Source organism: Paramisgurnus dabryanus, chromosome 20 (assembly GCF_030506205.2).
Source record: "Paramisgurnus dabryanus chromosome 20, PD_genome_1.1, whole genome shotgun sequence".
NCBI lineage: Eukaryota > Metazoa > Chordata > Actinopteri > Cypriniformes > Cobitidae > Paramisgurnus > Paramisgurnus dabryanus.
The window spans coordinates 32,177,837-32,203,098 of record NC_133356.1 but is presented as its reverse complement, the minus strand read 5'-3'; the positions used below and the strand labels follow the sequence as shown (position 1 = coordinate 32,203,098).

Here is a 25,262-nt window from a genome sequence, read left to right as displayed (position 1 = left end):
AGATACTTTATTATACAACTTTAAAATATAAAAACATAAAAAATTAAAACATTTTTTTTTTAATGTGTTCAAGGATGAGACAGGATCTGCATCAGACATTCAGCCAGCGGTCTGTGGTCATGACGACTGAGGCTGAAATAAAACCTGAAGATGAGAAAGAAAGGAAATGTCAACATTTAATTTTTAGTCATCATATTTATAGTATATCTAGAACCTTAAAGCCACAATATCAGTGGCGGCTCGTGACTGCTCATCCGAGGGACGCTAATTAAAAATAAGTGTTCGGAGTGTCATATGTGTTGCTTGCGTTTGTAAAATATTTGTTTGTTGCGTCATGTGAACCATGTGCATCACGTGTTTTGTCAAAATAAGTGCCTGCTGCACACGCGTCAAAACCATTTATGATAAAAGAGACGCTCACGTTCACAAAATACTCGCAAGACACTCCCTTAACAGTAAACTTTGATTATGCCCGAGATTTTGCGAGTATAGTTAAAAAAGCATTAATTCATACCTCCTTCAAACTCCATATGTCTCAGGATGATGAAAACAGCATCTCCGATCATTCCCCTCTCCTTCAGTCATTCAGCTTCATCCTTTGTATATTTTCTATTTTAGTCAGCTTCATCCTTTGTTTATTTTGCATGGATAGGGCCCTGTAGTGATGAAAATGTACATTTAAAACAATCTTACTATACAACTAACTACAGAAAATAAAAAGCATGTAATCTGCAAAATGTAGTTTCCTAATTGGTCTGTTACCTCATTTTGTATACGAGTAGCTCTTCTTCGTCAGACTCAATTTTAAACCAGTCATGATCTAAGATCTGCTTGAGCGTCGGACGATCACTTGGATTCAGGGCCAGGCAACCACTTAACAGATCACAGATTTCTGTACAAGATTTAGGAGAGAGCTGGTTAGTCATCATGACACACAAATGGCAATAATGATCATGGCATAAAGAGACGCTTTTGTTGTCATTTAATAATACTGCAAAAAAGTCTGTCTGTCTATCATCTAAAGGGTCACAGACAGACAGTTCCTCAGGTTAAGATGATGGCACAATGATGTAATACATTGGCGAGCCACTAAATGACTGTTTAGCTAAACACAATAAAATCTAACATCTTGCCAGACAGACCGTATCCTCTGATAATATTTATTGTGGATTTGATCAGAGGCTTTGTGTGTGCATGTTGAACAGTCATTTTCACTCACCCTTTGATAAATCCTTCTCAGTTGTCTTCAGATTCCCGGAGTGAAAGTCGTTTAAATTAGAAGGGAAACGTCTAAGCACCATGAAGTACAGCACAGAACCTAAGGCCCAGACGTTTGCTGGCACAGCGTGGAATTTCTCAACCGTGTAGATCTCAGGCGGGGTGCAACATCGAGCTCCTGTACACAAAACATCATATTGAGTCATTTTGTAAAAGAAACAACAGGTTTCAATACTCTGCTATATAAAAAAATTTCAGCTCACCTACAAAGTCACGGGAATCATATGCCTCATGCGTCAGATAATGTCCAACCCCAAAGTCAATTAACTTCAGGCTCATTGTTGATTGCTGCACCAAGAAGTTATTGACATGGAGGTCGGTATGGAAAACTCCACAATCCAGACAGTGTTGCACTGCCAGTACCGCCTGACGCATGAGATGTCTTGCTGTATTTTCACTTAGTCCTCTATGATTTCTAACAAAATCCCACAAGGATTCGCTGTGCAGTGGGTACTCCAACACGAGCATGTAAAAGTGTTTAGTCTCGTACCAGTCATACATCTGTATGACATTGGGGCATGAGGGCGCATCTCCTAACTTAAGCATCAGCGCCACTTCTGTAATGAGCGGTTCGGGGTATCCAGGCTGGAGAAAAATTATGAATTAGATAAAAACAATATCTTGTATTGGTGCATATTCGCTTAATTGCCTATTTTATGTACTTCATTACATTTTATGACAACTTACAATCTGAAGATATGTGTGATACTTTTTTTTGGAAATTCGTTTGATTGCAACCTGTAAAGAGAAAAAGAACAAAAGTTAATTTCTCTTGAGCTGACTGAAGCGGCTCACCTGACACTGCACACATAACTTTAAGGTTTGAGAATCTACAAACTTTAAAACATGGTTTAGATCAAGTGGACATACAAATTTCAGCAAACATTGTGTTTGATATAAATACGAGTGCATTACCGGAGTGCCATCCGATTTACGGATCCCTTTGTACACTTTGCCCCAGCCACCGGACCCAAGCACTTCATCCTTCAAGAGTTGATATTTAGAATCAAAAGTGTCTGAAAAACAGACAGAAAAATGATGAGGTGACAGTACATGTTAACACTCATATACTCACAGATGAAAGGTACAGCATACATTTCCAGGTACAGAAGAATATGATGAAGAAACCATTTCACATATTGGTGCAACCCACCGTAGGAGTAATGAAGTCAGTACACTCACCTTTAGGCACTGAGGGATCAGCTGGTTTCTTCTCGCTTGGCGGTTCAAAAGCTTGTTGAACAACATTTATAACTTTTGGCCTGACAACTTTATCATCTTCCAGCGAGGGATTTCTGGGATTTTCAAAAGCTTTTGGCCTGGGATTTTTACCACCTTTTGCCTCAGGATTTCCAACATCTTTTGACCCAGGATTTTTAGCTTTATTTGGGTCGGGATTTCCGCCACCTTTGAACCCAATATTCTCTGGAATGGCACCTATCTTCTGTAGCCTGGCATTAGCTGCAGTGATGCCACCAAAACTGGCCAAATCCGCACCATTCATGGCATCAGGAATAGCTGGATCGGCATCTTTTTTCACTTTACTCTTCCCTTTTTTTCTCCAAGGGTTGTGAAATGAGCGGCTCTTTGATGCCTTTTGTTTGTGTTTCTTTAAGCCAACACTCTTCGATTGACAATCTGCCAGATCAACAACTTCCCTGGCATCAGGGATAGCTGTATCGGCCTCAATCTGTGAAGTCGGCATTGACTCCACTTTGCCCCTCCGGAAGCATCCAAGGATGCGTTGCTTCAATGTCTTGCGTTTATCCGGACGAATCTTTGGTTTTGATTGGGGGCAGGCCAGATCAGGAATGCCAACAGGAATATCTGAAACGGCCTTGGGCTGTTGAGTTGGCACAACAGTCACTTTTTCTCCCTGGAGGTTAGATTTGCGGCTCTTTGAAGCCTTTTGTTTCTGTTTCTTCGGACCAACGTTTGTCTTTGACTGTGATGCAAGATCAACAACTTCCCTAACATCAGGGATAGCTGGATCCGCTTTAAGCTGTGGAGTCGGCACTGACTCCACCTTGCCCCTCCAGAGACAGTCAAAGAATGCTATTCGTTTGTCCGGTTTTATTTTAGTGTTTAATTCAGAGCTGGCCAGAACAGCATCATCCTTTAGATTAGGATTTGCTGAATCAGGATTAAGCTGTGGAGAAGACCAGAGGTGGGTCAGACAGACAGACAGACAGACAGACAGACAGATAAATGTTTCCAGCCATGTTTAGAAGCCATGTTTCCATCCAAGGCTTTTTAGCAAAAAATGCTTTAGCGCATAAACGCAATGTCAATACCTTAAATAATATATATATTTTTAAAATAGCTTTAACACAAATTAATGTGATGTCACATGATAGATCTTCATCACACGCAACCTCTGAAGGGCATGACAGAAAACAATAGGCGCTCTTATTGCAGCCTGAGACTTTCTGTTTTGATTTGCAGAGTCGATCCTCCCTATACACAGAGGGTACGCAAACTGCACTGAACTTACTTCATGAAGTGCTGAAATGTCAATCACTTATCCATAAAATGATTCATGTTTATTCTCCTAAATATAAAATGTTTTCTCCTCATAATCAGGTCCCTTTGGTGAAAGCTTTCATTGTAAGAGCATTAGAGAAATTAGGTAGATAATTTGCTCATGGTCAGATTTTTTTGCGATACAACTTATGTGACAATTCCCTTTCATCATTCGTGACATCACCACAGACACCATTTTAGCACCATTTGAATAGAAAACCTTTTTTACGCATATTTACTTGGTCAATAACAAAACCTGGATGAAAACATGTTTATAAATGGACAGATAGTTGTAGTAAATGTAATGATGTAACAAACCTCTGAAGGAATCAGTGTTTCAACTTTATCATTATTCAGGAATGGGTGCTTTACATTCTCCCATGCCTTCATTAATGATTTAAAGAATGTATTCTTGCATTTTTCTACACCAAAAAACAAAAACAAATGATAAACTATTAGAAAATTCATTATGACAAAAGAGAATGACAAAGAACCGTTGTCAGTAATAATACTTAATTAACACATTTAACAAACTGTCCACCCAGATACTATTTAATCAAATATGTATATGTAATTGAGTATCTAATTCTTTATAATAAATTCCTAAAAATACAGCAATGATTATTGCATTAATGTTGTTAAAATATGAGTTTAAAACACACTAGAAAAATGGTCTAAACTTAATTACTTATTGTAAGATGCTTTATTTTACTGAGTTTAATGTAATAAGATATCAGTATCTGCAAGGGCCAACAAAACTATTGAGGAACAAACATGATACAGATTTAAAGATTGTCAAGAACACAAAATTTCCATCTGACCTGTGGGGCTGTTCGCCTCCTCAAATGCAGGAGTAAACTCCTTTACTCCTCCTCGTGGATGTGAACTCCAGGCGTGTCTGTCTAACAAATGTCCGTTGGTCGGGACATTGTCAGGGACGGCACTTGGAAGGACAAAATCCATTCCACCATCATCACATCTCCATCCCAACACTGCAATTCAATAAATAATGTTATGAAATGAATGCTTTAACTGAAGTGATCAATATGTGTCTAAAACTTGTCACTTATTTAAATGTATTGTTTATTCAACTGTATAAAATAAATATCTCATTTGCATATATATATTTGCATATATATATACATATATATATATATATATATATATATATATATATATATATATATATATATATATATATATATATATATATATATATTAGGGGTGGCACGGTCCATGAAAAAAATCCGAACCGTTCGGTTCGCTTGTCTCGGTTCGGAGCGCGTGTGTACCGCACGGTTCAACGGTTCATGGCATGCGCAATGTAGTCTCATGCCCTGTATGTGACCTCAGATAGCGTGTTTCCCTTTCGCGTAAAAGAAGAGGTGACTGGTTTGGAGTATAAGTACTGCAGGTTATGTTACGTGTAGAAATGGCAAGTTGGAGAGAAAAGGAAGTCTGCCCGCAGTTGGAGGATGCGCCAGCGTCGTATAAGTTTGGTATGTGGAAACATATTTTTATTTCATGTTACTTATGATGACAGCAGAAATAAAACAATAGATAGAACTGCAGTCTATGGGTTGAAAGTGCTCGAACAGCCACAGGAGATCGCCTTCTCTCCGACCATTTATCTAATCTGAGGTACTGACAACAATGTTTTACGTCTTTTCGTATTCAGCGCTATTTTTAGCCTTTCATTGATAAAATTAAAGCGGCTGATTTCCGCGTAGTTTCATTTTGCTAGCGTGTGAAAGTTGCGCGATCTTATTTCAGAAATTGCCCCTCAAAGTAATCAGGACAGAAGTGGTCAAAAGTGGACAAAAGAGACTTAAAGAGATTTTAATATTACAGGTGCAAAGGTTATGTTTCTCTCTCGTCCACATAATCTCTCAGTATTAAAGCAGCCTCTCAGTGATAAACCTAAGAGCTACACTGAAGTTGGCATTTTAATAAATGCAAGTTATCTTTGTGTGCTAAAAATGCACATAAAGTTCATGTAGATGGCAATACACATTCTCTTTTTTGCCAAATAAATGAAAAGCATGTTGAAATCATCAATGTCTTCCCTCTTGCTCTATCAAAATCTCATCTGGCTTTCCTCAGAGATGGTCCAATGTGCTTAAAGTCAAATTCAGTTTGTGCATGATTACATGATATAACTTTTTTAATACTGTATCCTAAATTATGGATAATTAATACATTAATAAGATAATACATTTCTGGAGTGTTAAAAATTTAAAGAAAAAATAACAACAAGAACCGTACTGAACCGTGAACCGTGACCATAGAACCGTGATACGAACCAAACCGAGGGTTTTGTGAACCATGCCACCCCTAATATATATATATATATATATATATATATATATATATATATATATATGACCTCATACAGTGGCAATTCTTATTTTTAATTTGGGGACAATTTATATTTATGTTAATGTCTTGTTATGAAGCTGTTGTCAGGGCATTTTAGATACATGTATTTAAAATCTGTATTTTAGTTTAGTACTTTAGCATTTTCAAAATAAAGAAAATATTTAAATATTTATTGCAGAGCGATCTTTCAAACATACACGGACATACAGCTGTTTGCCCTAGGGCAATACTTCCGGTTTTGCCGGAACAATTTAGGTTTTCAATTTGTCCTTTTATCATAGCGTAACAACGAACACCGTTATGGCATGGAAAATTGCCACTAGGAATGTGTGATAAAAAATGAGAATTCCTAGTGGCAATTTTCCATGCCATAACTGTGTTCATTGTTACGCTATGATAAAAGGACAAATTTTTAAGCACACCACCTTGGACAAAACCATTCGTGTTAGAGGTAGGATTACTTGTAACACAAAATATGTGGTATACTTGTTAAAATGTCCATGCGATTTGTACTATGTTGGTAAGACCAAGCGTGAATTGAAGACTAGGATATGTGAGCACAAGTGTTCCATTCGTAAACATGATGAGAAATCACCGGTGGCGAGACATTTCAACAGTTTAAAACATGATGTCAGAGAGTTAACATTTATGGGTATTGAGGTCGTGCATATGCCACGTAGGGGTGGTGATTGAGACAAATTGTTACTACAGAGAGAAGCGTATTGGATTCATTATTTGGGTACAATAATTCCCTCTGGGATGAATGAAGAATTGGTTCTTAGCTGTTTTCTGTAACGTTGTTAATATGATACAACTTTAAGAATGTTTTTCTCTCTTCCTGTCTTTCTTCTTCTCTTTTTTGTAATTTTATTTCAATATTTTTGTATTTTTTATTATTATTTTTTTCATTTGTGTATTGCATATCAGTGTATTTGTACAATTTGTACATTTTGAGAAATGTATTTTGATGAATTTTGATGGTTGCTTGTAACTTGAGCTCCCTCTTTTGGAGAGGAATTGTATGGTCAGAGGTGAACACCCTATTTAAGGGAACACCTGTGATTAATCTGTGAAATCGCCATTACACGCTGAAGAAGGGCGTTCAGCCCGAAACGTTCGTTGTGGGCGATTAAATGCTATTTTTGCAATTTGAACTGTGAGTGCTATAACTGTGAGTGCTTGAACTGTGACACTATATGACATTTTTTACATTGAGGGATTCAGCAGCCAGTTTAATTTATTTCAATTATCAGTAAGTGTGAGCGTGTTGTTGCATAGAATATTAATATTTACTGCCAGGTAAACCTTGCAAAAGATTTAACAATGTGTGAAAAATTATTTCATGAACAAAAAAAAAAATTATGAGAATTAAACGTCAAAGCCCTAAAACAGGCAATAAATTGTCACAATTGATTAGACAATTAACCGTCAGCCAAATTTCATAATCGTGACAGCCCTAAGTATGATATTAACTAAACAAACCAATTAATTAGTTTGTTCAGCAAGAAAACTAGAGAAACACACAGCTCTGTGAAAACTAGATTTCATAAGGTCACACTCATACTTAGGGCTGTCACGATTATGAAATTTGGCTGACGGTTAATTGTCTAATAATTGTGTTAATATTAACTTAATATTAACACAATTATCAGCACACTAAGGTTTAAAAAAATTATCCGACCCTCACACCATGGCGTTATTTACCATCCGGCCCTCAGGCTAAAATGAGTTTGACACCCCTGGTGTACATCAAGGAGTAACTTTATAGACGGTCCCTAAATTCACCACTATCAAATTGTCAACTACATCGATTTCATCTTAAACGAATCCCTGATCCAAGTAAAACCTAAATTGTTCATCCCCTAATTTACCAAAATATACCTCTGCTGTCTTCAAACAATACAACCCGTTCATGTATATACATATTAAGTACACATAAGCTTTCATCACATCACAAAAAAATAAAAGTTTTGTTAACTTGAGATAACGAGAAATTAAGTTGTGATCATGAGAAAACAAGCAAGCAAAAATAAAAGTAGTAAGTTACACAACCGGCTTCCGTAAATGAACAAAACATTTGCAGTCTGGATAACAACAGTATGCACTGCTAACTATTTATTATGTTATACATCCTTTATTAAACATGGTTTTACTACAGTTACATCTAACAAAACATGGTTAACGGTACTGTAGTAAAACCATTGTTACCACAACATAACCATGGTTTTGCTAATAGTACTCAATACACCAATAAACATGGTTACTACACTTTTACCACATAAAAACCATTGTTAATTTTCGTGAGGGATATTAAAAAACAAGGCCTCATACGGCGTAATTCTTATCTTAAATTGCGGGGATGTTTTATTAATTGTGGTCGCTTTTTGTTGAATTAATGGACTCAAAATTTGTCTGCGTATTCTGCCGGTCAAGAAAAACGGCGGGTGAAATGTCAAGTTCACGAGCACCACCTGGTGTGTCTACATGTACGTGCATTAACAACACAATAACTGTATGTAAACTTATCAACAGACTTTTTGATTTAACTTGCATCTTACCTCTTTGGCGTTTCGCCTCAGTACGTGTTGGATAAACATCCACCATCTCCTCCTCATCATCCTCCTCTCCTCCACATGGATTTAAACCACCGGCAGCGCGCCCGAATTTTGACGAAAGTCCGATATCAAGGACATAGTCAAAGTTCGGCACAGCATTCGGCAAAAAAAAATCCATGTTCTCGACATCTGTTTTTTCCGTGTCCTTGTCGGACAATGGTGTTACAGGACGAAACATGTCAGAAAATAACTGCAGACTTAACTGTGCTTAGACTCGGTTCACAGAGGGTTGAAATCTAAGTAAACTGTCCTCCGTACACAGTGCGTCAAGCAGTTTAAAGTTGCGAACTTTTTGAAAGTCTGCAAATTCACTTGGTAATCTGTACAGTAGCGTTCAGATCAGTCAAATGATAGCGGTTTCTTCTGGTTCAGCTTTTTATAGGCACCGAGTGTGATGTCATAATGGTTCCATGACAACGACGCGTTCTACAGTATGGTTGTCATGGAGTTTAATGACTCTGTTCTGTTTACGGTTCAACTGTGATGAGTTTTATATATATATATATTTGTATGTCCCTTGTGTTGTTTAAATAAAAAAATTTACAACTTTTGGACTTTTTATTGTAGATATATATGAATATCCCATCAAAACTCTTTAATATGTCTTACTTAATGCTTATTACTACTTTTTTAAAATGTATTTTACAGTATGTATAGATGCTATTTTGTATTAATATATTTAGACCTATTGTGTTATTCATTTACAACCACTAGATGGCACTATGTTAATTACCAGTAATGTTAAAAGAAAAAGAGTATTAGTCGAGAGCAAAACACAGACAAGCTCAGATTGTATGGAGATTTTATTTAAATCATCAAAAGCATCAGAGGTCATATATTTTAATGCATGATACATACAAAAGGTTTTTTCATTGCTCAAAATCCTTCACGCATATCAAATAGTTTAACACTGGCAGTCAGTCAATAACAGACATTAAGTTAGATTATAATCCCTCATCCCTTACAGCAGTTAAAGCATCAACAGAGTTACATATTGCTGGGTTTACTGCAGGGTTAAATTCACTAAACACTATAATTCCCAAAAACATTAAAGGACATTTGACATGTTGACTCATGAAGAACCACCACAGAGACTAAAGGGTCATGGTGTTGGACAAAATACTGAATGAGATGAGAGGAAAAGATCTTAAAAAAAAATTCCACTACCAAAATAATTTTTTCTGCCCCAAACCAATTTTATGCAACAATCTCCTATCTTTGGTCAGATAACATGAAGCCTAAATTAACCTCCTAAGATCGAGCTTTGGTTTGTCTTTTTTTTTTCAGATTTCTACCAGCTATTTTGGGGATCCAATAAATATAATAACCAAATATTTTTCTTTGAACATGAAGCAGTGTATTTGTCCATGTTTGTGTATAAGAGGTTCCAGTTACACAGAATTAAGTATTATGGTGCAAACAACAAAAACATTGATGTCCACATACGTGACATCCAGGTCTTGGAGGTTAAATGTGGCATAATACAACTATAAATATAGATAGACCTCATTAAAAAAATTTACCTTATTAAAGATATCAAGATTATATTTTTTACATTATAGATTTTATGTAGAAATCTCTCAAACTTGCTTCACTGATACTCTGAACTTTATTAAACTACATCTAAACACAGTTTAAGAATTATCTTCATTCACTGTTATATTTACCTTTAAGCTAAAGAAGACTGTACCATATACCATTAATCTATATAAAGCACTGTACCATACCACCAAAAATATGTTGAAGTCAAACTTTCTATTAATGCCATTCATTTTTATCACCAGCAGGTGGCGACTGTAGATCAAACATGCAGTCACTGTTTCATTTCTCTGCAAAAGTTTGAGTAGAGATGAGCACGTGGACCTGTGTGATAATAATAAGAAATTATTCAAAGACATATCACAATGATGATAACTTTGGTATAGGGATGAACATTCCCTACTGAAAAACAGCTAAAACCAACCTAAGTTGACCTGGTCTCCCAGTTTGGTTTTAGCTGGTGTAGCAGGCTGGTTTTAGAGAGGTTTTTAGAGTCCACTTTTAGCTGTTCAGATCGAAAAACCAGCTTTACCAGGCTGAAAGCTTAGAAGAGTGGTCTTAGCTGGTTTACGCTGGTGCTCCACGCCTGGCAAAGCTGCATACATCTGGTTTTACTGACTGGTCAAGTTAATGGATCAGTTGGTCTTCCCCCCTGACCAGCTAGAAAAGTGTCCAAACCCCCTTAAAATCCAGCCTGCTACACCAGCTCAAACCACCCGGGAGACCAGTTAAAACCAGCCAGCCAGCTTAAGTCTGTTCGGCAGGGTTATGGATGTCTATTGTATATTTACTGTACCTGGGGCATAAGACAGTTAAACAATCTCAAAGTTACAGCATTAGCATTGAGTTGACAAAACCAAACCAACACTCTGAAAATTACACTCTAGTTATTTTTTTAAACCATAATGGGACCTGAATATTAGACAGACAAACGCTTTATCCTACTAGATAACTTATGCTTATGATGCTCAGCATTGCCGGTAATACTCATATTTTCCCCCGCATATGTTATTTTCTTGTTTTTAAATATTTAATGCATCAGATTCATATATATGCATTTACATAACATGATGTCATAGCAAAGTGAACCCATATAAAACTCGTGCCTTAACATTAGTCATCTTCACTGTTATTTTTATAATCAAAAACAATATGAAACAAAAAAAACTGTAAATACATGAACAACATAACAAAACAAACTTTTACAACTTACTGTATCTAAACAGCACCTTTACTAGTCGATGCATCTCTGGCTCTCACACTCTCAACAACAAAAAAGTAATCTGCAGTCAACGATTCACAATGGAGATGTTTATATCTAACCTCTGGAGAAAATCTGATCGTATCTTTAACTCTGAGCTAACGTTAGCCATAGCATTCACTCACGCACGCACGCACGCACGCACCGCACGCCTCCGTGTAGCGCCATAGACAGTAAAAAAAAAGGTGCATTTTACAGACGCAAATTGAATCCCTGTAATCGTTTCATGATTGGTTACTACCCCATCAATCAAAACGTTGCTGAATAGGCATTGGCTGGTTTCATTTTGACTTCATCCAGTCAAAAACTAAGGTGTGCAAATGACACCTCACTTAGCCAATGTACTTTTAAGTTCTCAAATCTTATCTGATTGGACAAAACAGTAAGGCGCAGTTTTGCTCGGAAGATTCCAACGCAGAGCAGAAAGACGTGACTTTGCTAAGAATCGATATTTTTTTGAAAATAAACATGATCGATCATACTAACCGGAAGCGCGGATCTTTCAGGATTTTTTTCTAATTTTTTTCGTTGTTTTGGATTAAAATGTGGGATGCGTCTTAAAGAGTGGACCCTTATACGTTGCAATGTATTCTGGTGTTTCTTGGATTCGTCCGAAATGATCAGAACCGTGATATGTAAGTAAGTTAGCACTTACTGACATTCATATTATGCCTTCCGTCTGCGTTTCATTTAATTCTTCCCACTCCAGTGTACTGATCGCAAAAACAAGCTCAGAACATGAATCTTGAGTTTTAGCTTAAATTAGGCAGGTCTTGACATAGTCACGTAATTGAATCACGAATTTCACTTTTTTTTCTTGTCACTTAGAACGACCATCAACATAATGTATTTCAATAAGATGTATTTTTCGTGCTTGCACCTTTTTTAATCCTATTTTTCACCTTTTTCTACTTTTTTTTCTTTTTTAGCGAAGTGCAAAAGTCTACGTTCAACGTAGACAATTATGGCCCGTCATTGGCCCAGAGTGTACGTTCACTGTAGACTCTAGGCCAATCAGAGAGCCGAACCGTCTACGTCCACCTTCCGACTAACTGGTTGGAAATAGAATTGATAATTGGAAGGTAAGAAATGATATACTATCATGTAAAAACAGAGAAATACGATAATATTATGTCAAAGTACAAGCTTAAATTTACGTGATTTAACTATTTATTCGTTGATACGTGACAACGAAGCGTCCGGTATCAAGATCGTTACACATTCACATATTGTGGTAAAAGTGTAGTAACCATGTTATTTAGGTGTATTAATTACTATCAGCAAAACCATGGTTTTACTACAGTAACCGTGGTGTAACTATGGTTTTTGAAAAACATGGTTGTCAAACCTATGGTTATTTTGTGGTATCCATGGTTTTACTACAGTAACCATGTTTTTTTGGTTTTAATTGTAGTAAAACCATGGTTAATTTTCGTGGTATTTGTAGTAACACTCTGGTCATACAAATGACATTCATTTCACCAAAAAACTTGTTTATTACACTTTTACTATAATAACATTTGGTTAATTTACATAAGAATGGGCTAAAATAATAGCTTGATCTGTGGTAATGGCCAAATCAAGTTCTTTTCAATATAACTTTTTATTTTTAATTGCAACTATGACCAAAAGCCTATAAATCTCTATATATCACCTCATGTAAAATACTGTACAGTGGGGGAAATAAGTATCATAAACGTTTATTTGCCCAATAAATAGCCTAGAATTTAACTTTTCACCTGACTTTGTGCATTTATAATGTGTACACAGATATTCAAATTCGCTCACTGTAAAACCCATAACCTAAATCATGACCTTCTGTATTTGTCATGGTAAGAATAATTTTTTATCATCATGATGATTATAACAGGCTGTTTCCTTCAGGAGAAGATGGATCCATTGCTGCCCAAGCTAAGCTTTTTTGACATAAGTGTGCCAAAAAATAGGCAACAATGCCTTCTTAGGGCAACAAAGGAGGCCAAGGCACTGGCGAATCGAAACACGTGCTTCAAAAAGACAACAGTCGAGGACCAAAAGACGGCTTGTGAGGAAGGTATATCTACATATATCTTGGCACTAGGGCAGTTGATGTGTTTCCACACTATGTTTCCACTGCAGCATATGATGTTTTTGTGCTTGTCATTAAAATGTCTGTGTCTTCAGCTAAAAAGAGATGTCGGCACTTCACCTCGACTCCATCAGAGGAGCAGTATCTCGGTCAGCTTCATTTGACCTTTGGAAAATACAATGGCCAAAGCTTTAAATGGCTGGTCGAAAATGATGTTGGCTACATTAAGTAGTGAGTGTGTTGCACAAAACAGAATCAACATTTTTCATAATTCCTTTTTCCATAAATTAATTATATTATGTGACATTTCAGTATCATTGATCTGCATGTAAAAGAATGCCAGCATCTCAAAAAATAAAACCATTAATGACCGGAGGGTGAAGGACCTCCTCCTGAGGTATGTGCAGCTGTTCCCTCCGGTCTCCTGCTACCTCGAGGTCAACGTGGACAGGGCAATTTATGGGCAGGACCGCTTCAGGTCGTTCACTTTCCTCGAGATGCGGCAGTGGTACAGCCTGCACAAGCTGGGACCGGCCAAGAGAGAAAATGGCGCAGGAGGCGTACACCTCTACAAAGCAGTGGCTGGTGATGAAGGAGAAGGACATCACCACCAAGTCCCAGAAGTGCTTCAGGCGCTACATTCTCGATAGAGAGGTAGGTTACGGTGACTTTAAACAGCCGTGATTGTTACTAAACACATGCTAGGTTAAGACAAACCTCAAAGCTAAAACTTCCCTGTAATTCACAGAAGCCTCCACCGGATTCCAATCTTCCTGCCGCCACTTCCAGCTCTTCAAGAAGAGAACCAGGATCAGTCAGAGCTTTATTGCCAGGTATGTTTGCACATACAAGGAATTTGTTTTGGTGAGATTCTAGAGCACAGAATAAGTGTGACAGGATACAGACAATAAAATAATACAATTAGAATTAATAAAATACACAATATGCAAAAAAATAGATTAAAAAAAGAAAATATATATTTTTTAAAGACAAAATACAAGATGGTATGTACAAGTATGTATGTACAAATGCAAGGAAATGTAAATAAAGTAGTTAAGAAGTGTGGTGTGTTAAATAAATAATGATTAAATAAATCAAGCTTCCCTGCAGCCGCTGCCACCTCCCAGTTGTCATGGTCCAATGACGCTCTGGACGACACAGTCTTCTTGCCCATCTCCACCAGCCAGCCTGTGTTCGTCAGGAGTCCCGAACAGCTGCCGCTCTCCACCAGCGTGCCAGCAACTGCAGAGCATCCTGAACAGACTCCTTTGCGTAAACGAGCAAGAAGGCAAAGCGCAGCAAGCACAAGAAGCCCCTGCTGTCCTCCACCAGCAAGGCTGTTTAGTCTCCCCCTGATGCTCGCCCAGAGGAGTCATCATCGACCTCAAACAGCCAGACTGCGTCTGCCACCACCTTGCCACAGAGTGACTATTCTGTAAGTGTAAAATCACAACATACATAAGCAATGTTAAAGCATTTCACAAAATCCCTTGGTTACTAACCCCCACCATATTATGGAAAATAAATAACTAAATGTGATGTGTTGCAGGTGGAGCTGGATGGCTGGGTGCGGCTGTGGGAAGACTCCAATGGCATCCCATCTGCAGACATCCCCTGGCTGAAGGAGGACAGGAGAGAGGCCTCTTTATGGCCATCCAAATTTACAAGGACATCAAGGGCGTCATTCGAAAGCGGCGCATCCTAAAGTCAGACCGGATGTGGTTTTATCCCCCGAGCCACCCGGCTTCGTTAGAGGCGGCATACCCACTCCACAGGCCTTTTTCCTGCTGCCGTTTTTTCTTCTGGCACCCCATCAGGGTGTGGTGGTGCTCTCTGAAGTTGGGGCCGGAGGCAACACATACCTCTTCAAGTCTGGTTACCACATCCGGGTAAGGCTTAGTCTCTTCTAGGGTTGTAACGGTATGAGATTTTCACGGTAGGATAATCGCCTCGGAAGCTATCATGGTTTTCACGGTTTTGCGGTATATGGGATTAAACCATCATTATAATCATCAGCTAAACTGACCCTTAAATGAATGCAAACAGATATGGTTTTTGGTTAAACATTTGGTTTATTTTATAAAACTTTTTGTGAAAAAAAGAAACTTTTGAATAAAAATAGACACAATTAAGCTGCATCTCTCATTTGAACAAAATAAGGAATAAGTTACTTCTCTTTAGATATGGCCTACGTATAATCAACTTAAAATTGACTTGTAATATAAATCACTTAAATGGGCTTTAGTGTTTTGAGAGAACGAGAGCGAGTGCGCAAGAGAGAAAAGGTTACCAGCATTCCCATGTAAACAATGCTGACATGTGCGCATTGTACTGAGATTAGACGGAAAGAAAATGCCATAAAGACTTTTCTCAAAAAGTTCTCTTTAGAGGCGCATTTATATAACAGCTTTGTGTCCGAAAACAGATCGGCCGAAAATTAAACACAAATCCGGTTCCGATTTATGTCCAATTTTCATGACTGGATTTTGGGATTTCCTCTGCATCACGGAAATAATGCTGCTTTAAATTATAAACAAAACACACCTTTATCTGCACAGAGGGATGTGTTTGCGAATATGGTAGCACACGTATTTCCTCCTTTTGCAGCCACTCTTTGTCCACATTTCTTGCAAACTGGATATCCATCTTCAAGGTGTTAGTTTTTTGGATACCCAAAGTATTCCCATACTGCAGATTTTAATTTTTTTTCCGGCGGGGGATAGAGGTTAGAATTTGTAGTCTCTGGCTCTGACATTTTGTCTGCTGTACTTAAACGAGTGAGGTCGTGGAATGAAGTTGCATATGTGCAGCAGCGCGCGAGAGATCTGCTTTATTAGGGGTCAAGCCCAGAATGGGCGAAGACCCCTATTGTATCCGTTAGTTTTCTTTTTCTTTTTCTTTTTAAATATTATTTTTCTTCCTGTTCCATTGCGGTCTATGGCAGCCCATAGAACCGTACATAGGAAAGTTATGAAATTTGGCACACTGACAGAGGACAGTCCAAATAATATCCCTAGCAATTTTGGAGTCTCTATCTCAAACCCGCTAGCGCCACCAACAGTCCAAAGTTGCACTTACGTTTTTGCTTATAACTTCTGCTCCGTAAGTCCTAGAAACGAAATTCTTGTTTCCTCTGATTCCTTGGTTTAAGACGATTCGATTAGACCCTATGACGTTATTTTCCGTCATGAAAATTTTTCCGCCATTTTGAAATATTCGTAAAACCTACTTTTGCGAACTCCTCCTAGAGTTTTTACCCGATTGCCACGAAAATTGGTATGCAGCATCTAGAGACACTCAAGGCAAAAAGTTATTAAAAGAATTTCGATAAACCAATCCGTTCTCGTATAGCGCGTCAACGAATTTTACATAGAGCGCAAAAAAACTGATTTTAGGCTGTATCTTCGCCAAACTTAGGCCTATTGACACGACACTTGGTACTCGAGATGCCAGTCAGGAACTGAGGGTGCATGCACAGTTTCGTTGCAGCGCCACCTAGTGGTCAGACGAATGTTCTATACGCCTATAACTTTGGCTGCGATAAAAGTATTTTCACGGGACTTGATTTTTTGGAGTCCTGAGTAGTCGCCGAGTCCAACGATACCAAACATGCCAGGATTCGCCTTACGGTTAGCCCTGTGCATCAAAATAGCACTTAAAAAACACGCGCGAATAACTCCGCGAGCGTTATTCCGATCGACACGAAAACACCATAGGAAGAATATTGCATTACCTTCTGAACAAAAAGTTCTATTGGCGTTATATTAAAATTTTCATCAGAAATGGCCGAAAAATGCAAAAAACGAAAAATTACCTTTAAATTTTGCATTTTTTACACATAAATGGTTATAACTTCGCAACGAAAAGAGATTTTTTCACCAGATTTGATACGCAGATGTACGACCACAGTCTGAGGCCACACAAAAAAAAAATGGTATGCCTCCACCACTAGGTGGCCCTATAATTGAACAAAATCTTTCATATCAAGCAAGCCCTATGGTCATACAACTATTTTATTGCTTAACTAAAGTGTATAGTCATGAAACTAGCTAGATGTAACACAGTCATGACCTAAGGTTGCATGCACAGTTTTGTCATAGCGCCACCTAGTGGTTTTGAGATAGAAAATGGCTATTTTTGCCTATAACTACTGCAAAAACACATCTAAAACCATGAGTCTTCATGGATTATTCCTTTCATGAATTGAACTATAATCACTGGTGCATGTTCATTTACTCTCTAGCAACCAATGAGAATACCTTATCAACCGTTTTTGCAAGAGCTTTTTCTCTGCATCAGAACATTGTAGACACATGGGGATGGTGTATTTTGACTCATTTAACTTGTTGTAACATGTTGTGACACCATGGGCGTAGATTTAGGGTGGGACGCTAGGGACATGTCCCTACCAATATTCAGAGAAGACTGAATTGTCCCTAGCAATAATTTCGACCAAACATTTAATCTGTATTCATATATAACCACTAATGTCCGTCTTGTTCTTGTGTTTTCTATTTTTTACTTATTATATTTTTGTCAGAAATCATTTAAATTAGATTAGAAATCTTTTGCAATCCCGTTCTGTAAAAATAACGCTCTAAGTGGTACACAAACGGTTAACAGTTTTCGTTCTCTGCAATGCCCGCCTCCGTAAGTCACATCGCTAATATGATTGGCTTTGCATTTCTTTAGTCCCGCCTCTCTAACGCACATTGCTAATATGATTGGATTAGCATTCTTGAGTCCCGCCTCTCTAACGCACATCACTTTTTGATGGGCTTGTCTTTACTCGCTACGTGTGATAGGATGGTTTCACTTTGTACAATGCGCCAAAGTTCACTCAACAAGACGTGCGTGATTATTCGGGCGACAGGTAAGTGAGGAAGAAAGTATTATTATACCCACTGTAACTGTTTCATGCACAAAAAAAGTTGTGCCACATAATGATTCAAGGACAGTGTTTTCACCAATACAGGACAATCCCATGTTAACCCTGAGGAGTTGCAAACTTGTGTCAACCTTTTATAAATGGGGTGGCAAGGTTATTTAGAGGGTCCCTAATCCATGAAAGAAAATAACCCCAACATGGTAAAAACATGAATTCATGTCATGATTGCTGAATACTTTCATTACTGCACTGTGGTCATTACTTGCACAGATGTAGACATAATGTTGCATTTTAAACAAACTATTTTTTTCACACTGATTAACTGTCTGTTAATGAAAAGAAGATTTAATGTAAACTACAGAAACGTTAATAAACTGTGTTCAGGAAACAGCATGATATATATACCTACTTCAACACTGGGATTTTTTGGCAAAATTAAATTAAGAATTAAATATTAATTGCATATTCTTCAATATTATAAAGTTAATATGGATTCATATATGTTACTATGTGATTTTCTTTTTTTGACAAAGACTTAAACAGCTACTGTTTATTAGGCTCTAGGACATAACGAATTGTTTATTATAGTACATTAAATTTGGGATGGCACCGGGGGTGGCGAGTCAGATGTCACTGAGTAAAGTGCATACTGAGTTGTCTGTTGTTTATGTCAAGTAAACGGTGATAAACAGTTTTTGCAATGCGACCATTTTATTTATGTCCCCACCAATGCCAGAATCAAACCTACGCCCTTGTGTGACACATGTTTTGCCACTGCAAATATCACTCACATGTTCTTCAGTGCTCTAATGTTCCATGACTGTCAATAACAGAACGACGATTGCAGTAGACAAGAACAGAGATTATTTTTGTTGATTATTTTTGCGTTTTTTCATCTGAAATCATTAGGTTTACCTAGGTTCTTCGGTCTGCTTATCCAAACTCAACTTTACACCCTTCTGTGCCCTTTTCGGCTTGACCCCGGTATCGCTGCTTGCAGCTATATTTATAATTTTTTTCAAAACCGTGAATAAGCAAATGTTTACGGTATGATAATCGTACATGTTAATATCATGGTATACCGCCATACCGTTACAACCCTAGTCTCTTCACACCTGTTTTATAGTGATAAATACATCAGTATTGATTACTTGAAGGGATATTTCGCCTAAAAATGAAAATTCTGTTATCATTCACTCACTCTCATGTTGTTACCAACCTGTATAAATTTCTATATTCTGATGAACACAAAGGAAGATATTTTGAGAAATGTTTGTAACCAAACCGTTTGTGTACCCCATTCACTTCCATAATATTCTTTTTTCCTACTATGGAAGTCAATGGGGTCCACGAATGGTTTGGTTACAAACATTCCTCAAAATATCTTCCTTTGTATTCATCAGAACAAAGACATTTAATACGGGTTTGTAACAACATAAGAGTGAGTAAACAACGACAAAATGTTCTTTTTTGGGTGAACTATCCCTTTAACATACATGAATGCTGATCTGTGATTGATGTCTGATCTCTTTCTCTCTCACTCCGATGTGTGTTTTAGGTACGTCACATCTGCGGCGTGTCCGGTTGGAACACCATGGTGACAGAGGTGGTTTCCTGTGGACTGTGCCTCAAGGCTGCCAGGGGTTGAGCAAGTGGTCCCATGGGTCGGTGTTGAGGCTCATCGGTCCAGGTTTCCGGCTGTGCTGATGATTGACCGTAAAGCGTGGGGTGGACAAAACTGTGATTCACCTCCTGTGTGACCGCAGGAGTGGCGGCAGGTGCAGGAGAACCATATGGAGGACTACAATCAGAGGAAAGACCTCTACACCATGCTCCTCATGGCCTTGGTGAAACCCGGAGGCATTGTCTCTGCGTTGGGCCACGGGGAGTTCCAGGTGGCACCACTTCTCAGAGAGCTTCCCTGCACGCGGCTCCTGCGGCATGTGTTCCTCCTGGCTGAGGCGGAAAATGTTCAGGACTACCAGAGCCAGATACTGTCCACATTCGACACCGTCCTGAAAATGGCATAAGCACCACATTGAACACCACATTGTGCAAAACTAAACTAAACTGTTTTGTATTTGTTTGTTTTGTTGTAGGTGGTGAAGAAATTGTCTGGGGAGGGCAAGGGCATCGGGAACAAGTTCTCCCAGATCGTGTCCTTTGTTCTCACCAGTAAGGAGTCTGTGGAAAAGCTGGGGCCCATGTGCCGTGGCGTCATAAAGCAGTTTCGGCTCGTCAATCAACCTGTAACCAAGATCCCTAACATCGACCGGGGATGCTGCAAGGCACAGGGTCTGACAGCCGTGAAGACGCTCTTCCAGCCTTGGATGGATGACGGGATGGTGGTGAGGCTGGACATTTTCCACACACACGCACATACGCATTCGAGCTGCAAGATTAATCGTTAAAAGATCGTGATCTCTATTCGACCCCCCAAACGATAATTATCCAGCATTTCAAAGATTCGGGTACCATAATTTCCGGACTATTGAGCGCACCTGAATAAAACCCGCACCCACTGATTTTTTTATTTTGAATAACATATAATAAATAAGCCGCACATGTCTATAAGCCGCAGGTGCCTACCGGTACATTGAAACAAATTAACTTTACACAGGCTTTAATGAAACACCGCTTGTAACAAAATAAATTCTCGGCTTGTAACAAAAATAAAAGGCTTTAACGAAACATGACTTGTAACAAAAAATAGCAGTAAACATTAGCCTAACAAGCAAGTCATTGTCACTATCTTCCTCATCCTGTGCACTGAAACCACTGAAGTCATCTCCTTCAGTGTCGGAGTGGAATAGCCTCAGAATTGCTTCTTCTGATATTGGATAGTTTTCATTGTCACTCTCGTCATTTTCATCTGGAGGTAAATCCCCCGCTGAGCCCTCTTCAACACGCAGCAGTCCAGCCTTTCGAAACCCATTGATGATAGTGATGTCGAGTGGCTGCAAATACTTTGTTGTGCCTCCAGGAATCACAGTTTGTCTTCTTGATGGCTTGTTTCACCGAATCTGTTGTGTGGGCCCTCATGCTGTCCAAAACTAGCAATGCCTTGCTCTTGTGAAAGAATCCTCCCGGTCGCCTGCCGTAACACTCCGTATGGCATTCATGCATTAGGCGTTCCGTCATCCATCCTTCTTGTTTACTTTTGGCATCATCGTGCGTTTAAAAATCACCATCGGTGGAAGCTTTTCTCCCGATGCCGTGCAGCTCAGAACACAGGTGAAGTGCGTTTTTTCATGCCCAGTTGCTTTCAGCGTGACTGATGAATCGCCTTTCCACGAATCGCTTTTCCCGTACGAGTGAGAGGCGGGTCAAATGTCAGAGGAACCTCATCCATATTTATGATGTTGTGCAAGCCAATGGAATGCTCCGCTATCTTTGCATCAGTAAATGTGCGAAAGTTTGAAACTTTTTCCTCATAGTCGGGAGGGAACTGCTGACACAGACTCGTCTGTGCCCTGATGGACAGGCCTTTACGTCTCATAAATCTGAGACACCACGATGGTCCACCTCTAAAATCCCCAAACTTCATTGCGGTGGTGATTGTTTTGGCTTTCAGTCTGATCTGCACAGTTGAAACACCTCGGCCGTCTGCTCTCTGTGTGTTTACCCAGTCTTCAAACTCATTTTCTAGTTCGGGCCATCTGCTTTTCTTCCCCCTGAAAGCTTTAGTTGTCTTTTTGCAATTCCTCACGCTGCTGTTTCCAACGTCTTATCATCGACTCATTAACACCAAGCTCCCGTGCAGCAGCTCTATTTCCTTTTCCAACAGCCAGATCAATCGCCTTCAACTTGAAAGCTGCATCATATGCATTTCTCCGTTTCTGTGCCATGATGAGGGTGAAAAAATGACTACCGTAATCAGAATGATGGGAAGTTCATTTGTTTGTTCGTCAATTTCATTGGTCTAATGAAAGCTTCATGCCACAAAAAAAAATTAAAGCGGGAAAATATATTAACCATCAGGGTGTCCGCGGGGTTTTAAAAAGTATTAAAAAGTGATCAATCAGAATTGTCAAATTTAAGGCAATTAAAAGTTGTAAATTTGGTCTCAGAGGTATTATTTATTTCCAAATTAGGTATTATTTTTTCAGACTATAAGGTGTCCTATTCTGATAGAATTTCAATCTGCGTTCGCGTTACTTCGTTTAAAAGCATTTCTGGGCACATAATCATCAAGATCTTTCGTCTCCGTCTTAACGTATGTTTGATGCTGACGTCATTTCAGTGGTCATTCGGCATCATCTCAGAACATTGCGCAAAAAAAAAAAATCTCAGAACACTGCGCGCTCAACAGAAGTGGCTGGCTTACGTTTTATTTAGACAATCGTCTAGAGCTGTAATCGGGCCTTAAAAGTTAGGCCCGAAATGTCCGGAGCCAGACAGAATCTAGCCCGAACCCGAACGTACATTTAGATTGACAGCTTTTTAAGAGCCCAAACCCGTTTACAGCCCGACATTATTTAAATGTGCGCACACACACAGCTTTTGTCAAGAATGAGAAATTTACACAGGTTTTAACATTATTTATTCATGACTAATAATCTACACGCCACTTGGAAGTTGAAACAAAGAAATAAGTCATCTGTAACATTGTAACATCTCATTCTAAATAGACTTATGCAATACACTATAAATATGCCAATAAAATTTATATTTCTTAACGAATTAAATTAAGATAATACATTCTGAATTAAGATGGGTATTTGGCAATAACGAAATTAAGAGAAAGGATCCGCGGGATTTGCGTCGGCACTTCTCTCCATTACTGCCAACATTAGTCTATATCCTCTGTCTAAAATATGTATTTAAGACTCGATTCATATTTAGTTATACAGTGAAAAACCTACTCACCAAGATTAGGCTACATGTTTTTGATGAGGAAAATCATTAAATCCACTGTAAATGAATTCAGCGCGATCCTGCGCTACTGCAGCATTGAACTTGACCGCTCATTTACCTCACAAAGCCGGAGCGCAAGCCCGAGCCCGCCACGAGCCCGTGTAAAATGTTAGAAATGAAGCCCGAACCCGCCCGAGCCCGTCGGGTCCCGACGGGTCCCGTCGGGTTCGGGCAAAGATCTTCAGCTCTACAATCGTCGTCTTCATGGGCAAATGTAAGTTTTCAAAATGCTGGGTTAACGACCCAGCGTTTAAGGACTGGATCAAGCCTGTAGTAGGGAATAACGGGCAGGCTTATTGTTCGGTGTGTAAAAAAACATAAATGTCAACTGTATGGGAGTTAACGCACTTCGGTCGCATATGCATTCCACTAAACACAAAAATAGAATGCGGCGTGCTCGGAGAGAGCAGTTAATTCTACCAATCTCAGCTGTCTGCGCGGCTGCTCCTCCACCACCAACGCCGCAAATTAGTGCCACTGTAGGCCTACTGGCAAAAGCTACGGCTCCAGCAACGTCTGACCTCCGGATGGTCATGGGCGCCACACCAACACTGCGCGCGGAGGCTCTGTGGTGTCTGAACACTGCAGTTAATCACCACTCGTTGAACTTTCGGAGCTGTTTAAAGAAATGTTTCCCGACCCTGACATCGCGAAGTCATTCACATGTGGTAAAGACAAAACCGGGTAGATTATCCGATTTGGATTAGCATCGTTCTTCAAAAAACAACTTGTGGATGGCATCAACAAGGCTGGGCCATTTGTGTTAATGTTTGATGAGAGCCTCAATCAGGCGTCAAAGAAAAAACAACTTGACATCCATGTTCGATACTGGGAGGATGACCGTGTCCAATCCAGATACTTCGGATCTCAGTTTTTGGGACATGGAAGGGCCGAAGATTTGTTGCATCACATAAAGGTTAGTTCTTTTTTAATATAACCCTCATTTGAAGAGTTATTTATTTACAAAGATTTTGTATATTATAGGATGATGTTGGCTAATTTACTGCTTGAACTAACAATAAACATCCCAAAAGTGCCAGTTTTGTCGATTATCCTCATAATAGCAATCTTAAATGATTTATATAAAGTCTAAAATGAACAAAAAGAGTTGTGAGAGAATGAGGCGAGATCCATCCAGACAGTATATAAACGGTGAGATCCGTGTGTCTGTCTGCTCTGACAGCAGCCGATAAAGCTTCCTGTCAGTAAAGTTAAAGAACAAAGGGAAATGACTCGCTGCTCTTGACTAAATAACTTTTGTAGCTTTAATAAGGATTAAATATTTAATTTATAGTTTATGCAGTGCAGACTGCATATAACTTTGATAACTTTATTAAATTTCTGTTTATGTTCTAACTGTTAAGACAGGAAGGGCAGGAGTAAACATGACATTTACTAAGGGTTTATGTAAGCATTGTTTTAGGCAAGGCAAGGCAAGTTTATTTGTATAGCACATTTCATACACAGAGGTCATTCAAAGTGCTTTACACAGAAATGAGAAAACAATATATAAAAAAGAAAAAGAAAATGTAAAAATAAGATTTACACGATAAGATCACAATAAAGACAAAGATACATGAGAATTTAAAATAACAATTAAAGAAAATAAATGTGATTTTAATAAAACAGTTTAAAATGTTAAAAAGAATAAAACAGGAGTAAAAGTGACTTGAGTTAAAGGTGCAGTCAGTGTGAAGCAGCACAGTGCTCATTCAGTAAATGCAGAGTTAAACAGATGTGTTTTTAATCTAGATTTAAAAGTGTTTACTGTTGAAGCACATCTGATCTCTTCTG

At 38.6% G+C, this 25,262-nt stretch overlaps 1 protein-coding gene across 3 annotated transcripts; it reads left to right on the top strand.

Annotated features, from left to right (window-relative positions):
* The first annotated feature begins 12,019 nt into the window (after positions 1 to 12,019).
* LOC135730421 (uncharacterized) lies at positions 12,020 to 15,295 on the top strand. Of its 3 annotated transcripts, none has more exons than XM_065248362.2 (8): positions 12,020 to 12,230; positions 12,525 to 12,677; positions 13,466 to 13,648; positions 13,759 to 13,894; positions 13,976 to 14,317; positions 14,412 to 14,496; positions 14,774 to 15,098; positions 15,213 to 15,295. In XM_065248362.2, the coding sequence occupies exons 5-8, from the start codon at positions 14,063 to 14,065 to the stop codon at positions 15,283 to 15,285; spliced, it is 738 nt and encodes a 245-aa protein (XP_065104434.1). In that variant the 5' UTR covers positions 12,020 to 12,230; positions 12,525 to 12,677; positions 13,466 to 13,648; positions 13,759 to 13,894; positions 13,976 to 14,062; the 3' UTR covers positions 15,286 to 15,295. The 3 variants fall into 3 exon arrangements, with proteins under 3 accessions (XP_065104434.1, XP_065104426.1, XP_065104418.1); XM_065248354.2 differs by having other exon boundaries at positions 12,022 to 12,234; positions 13,480 to 13,648; XM_065248346.2 differs by having other exon boundaries at positions 12,023 to 12,230; positions 13,480 to 13,648.
* Positions 15,296 to 25,262: the final 9,967 nt, after the last annotated feature.

Excerpts from the sequence above, each read along its gene's own strand:
- LOC135730421 (XM_065248362.2), top strand. The coding sequence starts at position 14,063 with ATGTGCAGCTGTTCCCTCCGGTCTCCTGCTACCTCGAGGTCAACGTGG. Across the intron at positions 14,497-14,773 it reads AGTCAGAGCTTTATTGCCAG|CCGCTGCCACCTCCCAGTTG; the intron begins GTATGTTTGCAC and ends GCTTCCCTGCAG. Across the intron at positions 15,099-15,212 it reads TGCCACAGAGTGACTATTCT|GTGGAGCTGGATGGCTGGGT; the intron begins GTAAGTGTAAAA and ends GATGTGTTGCAG.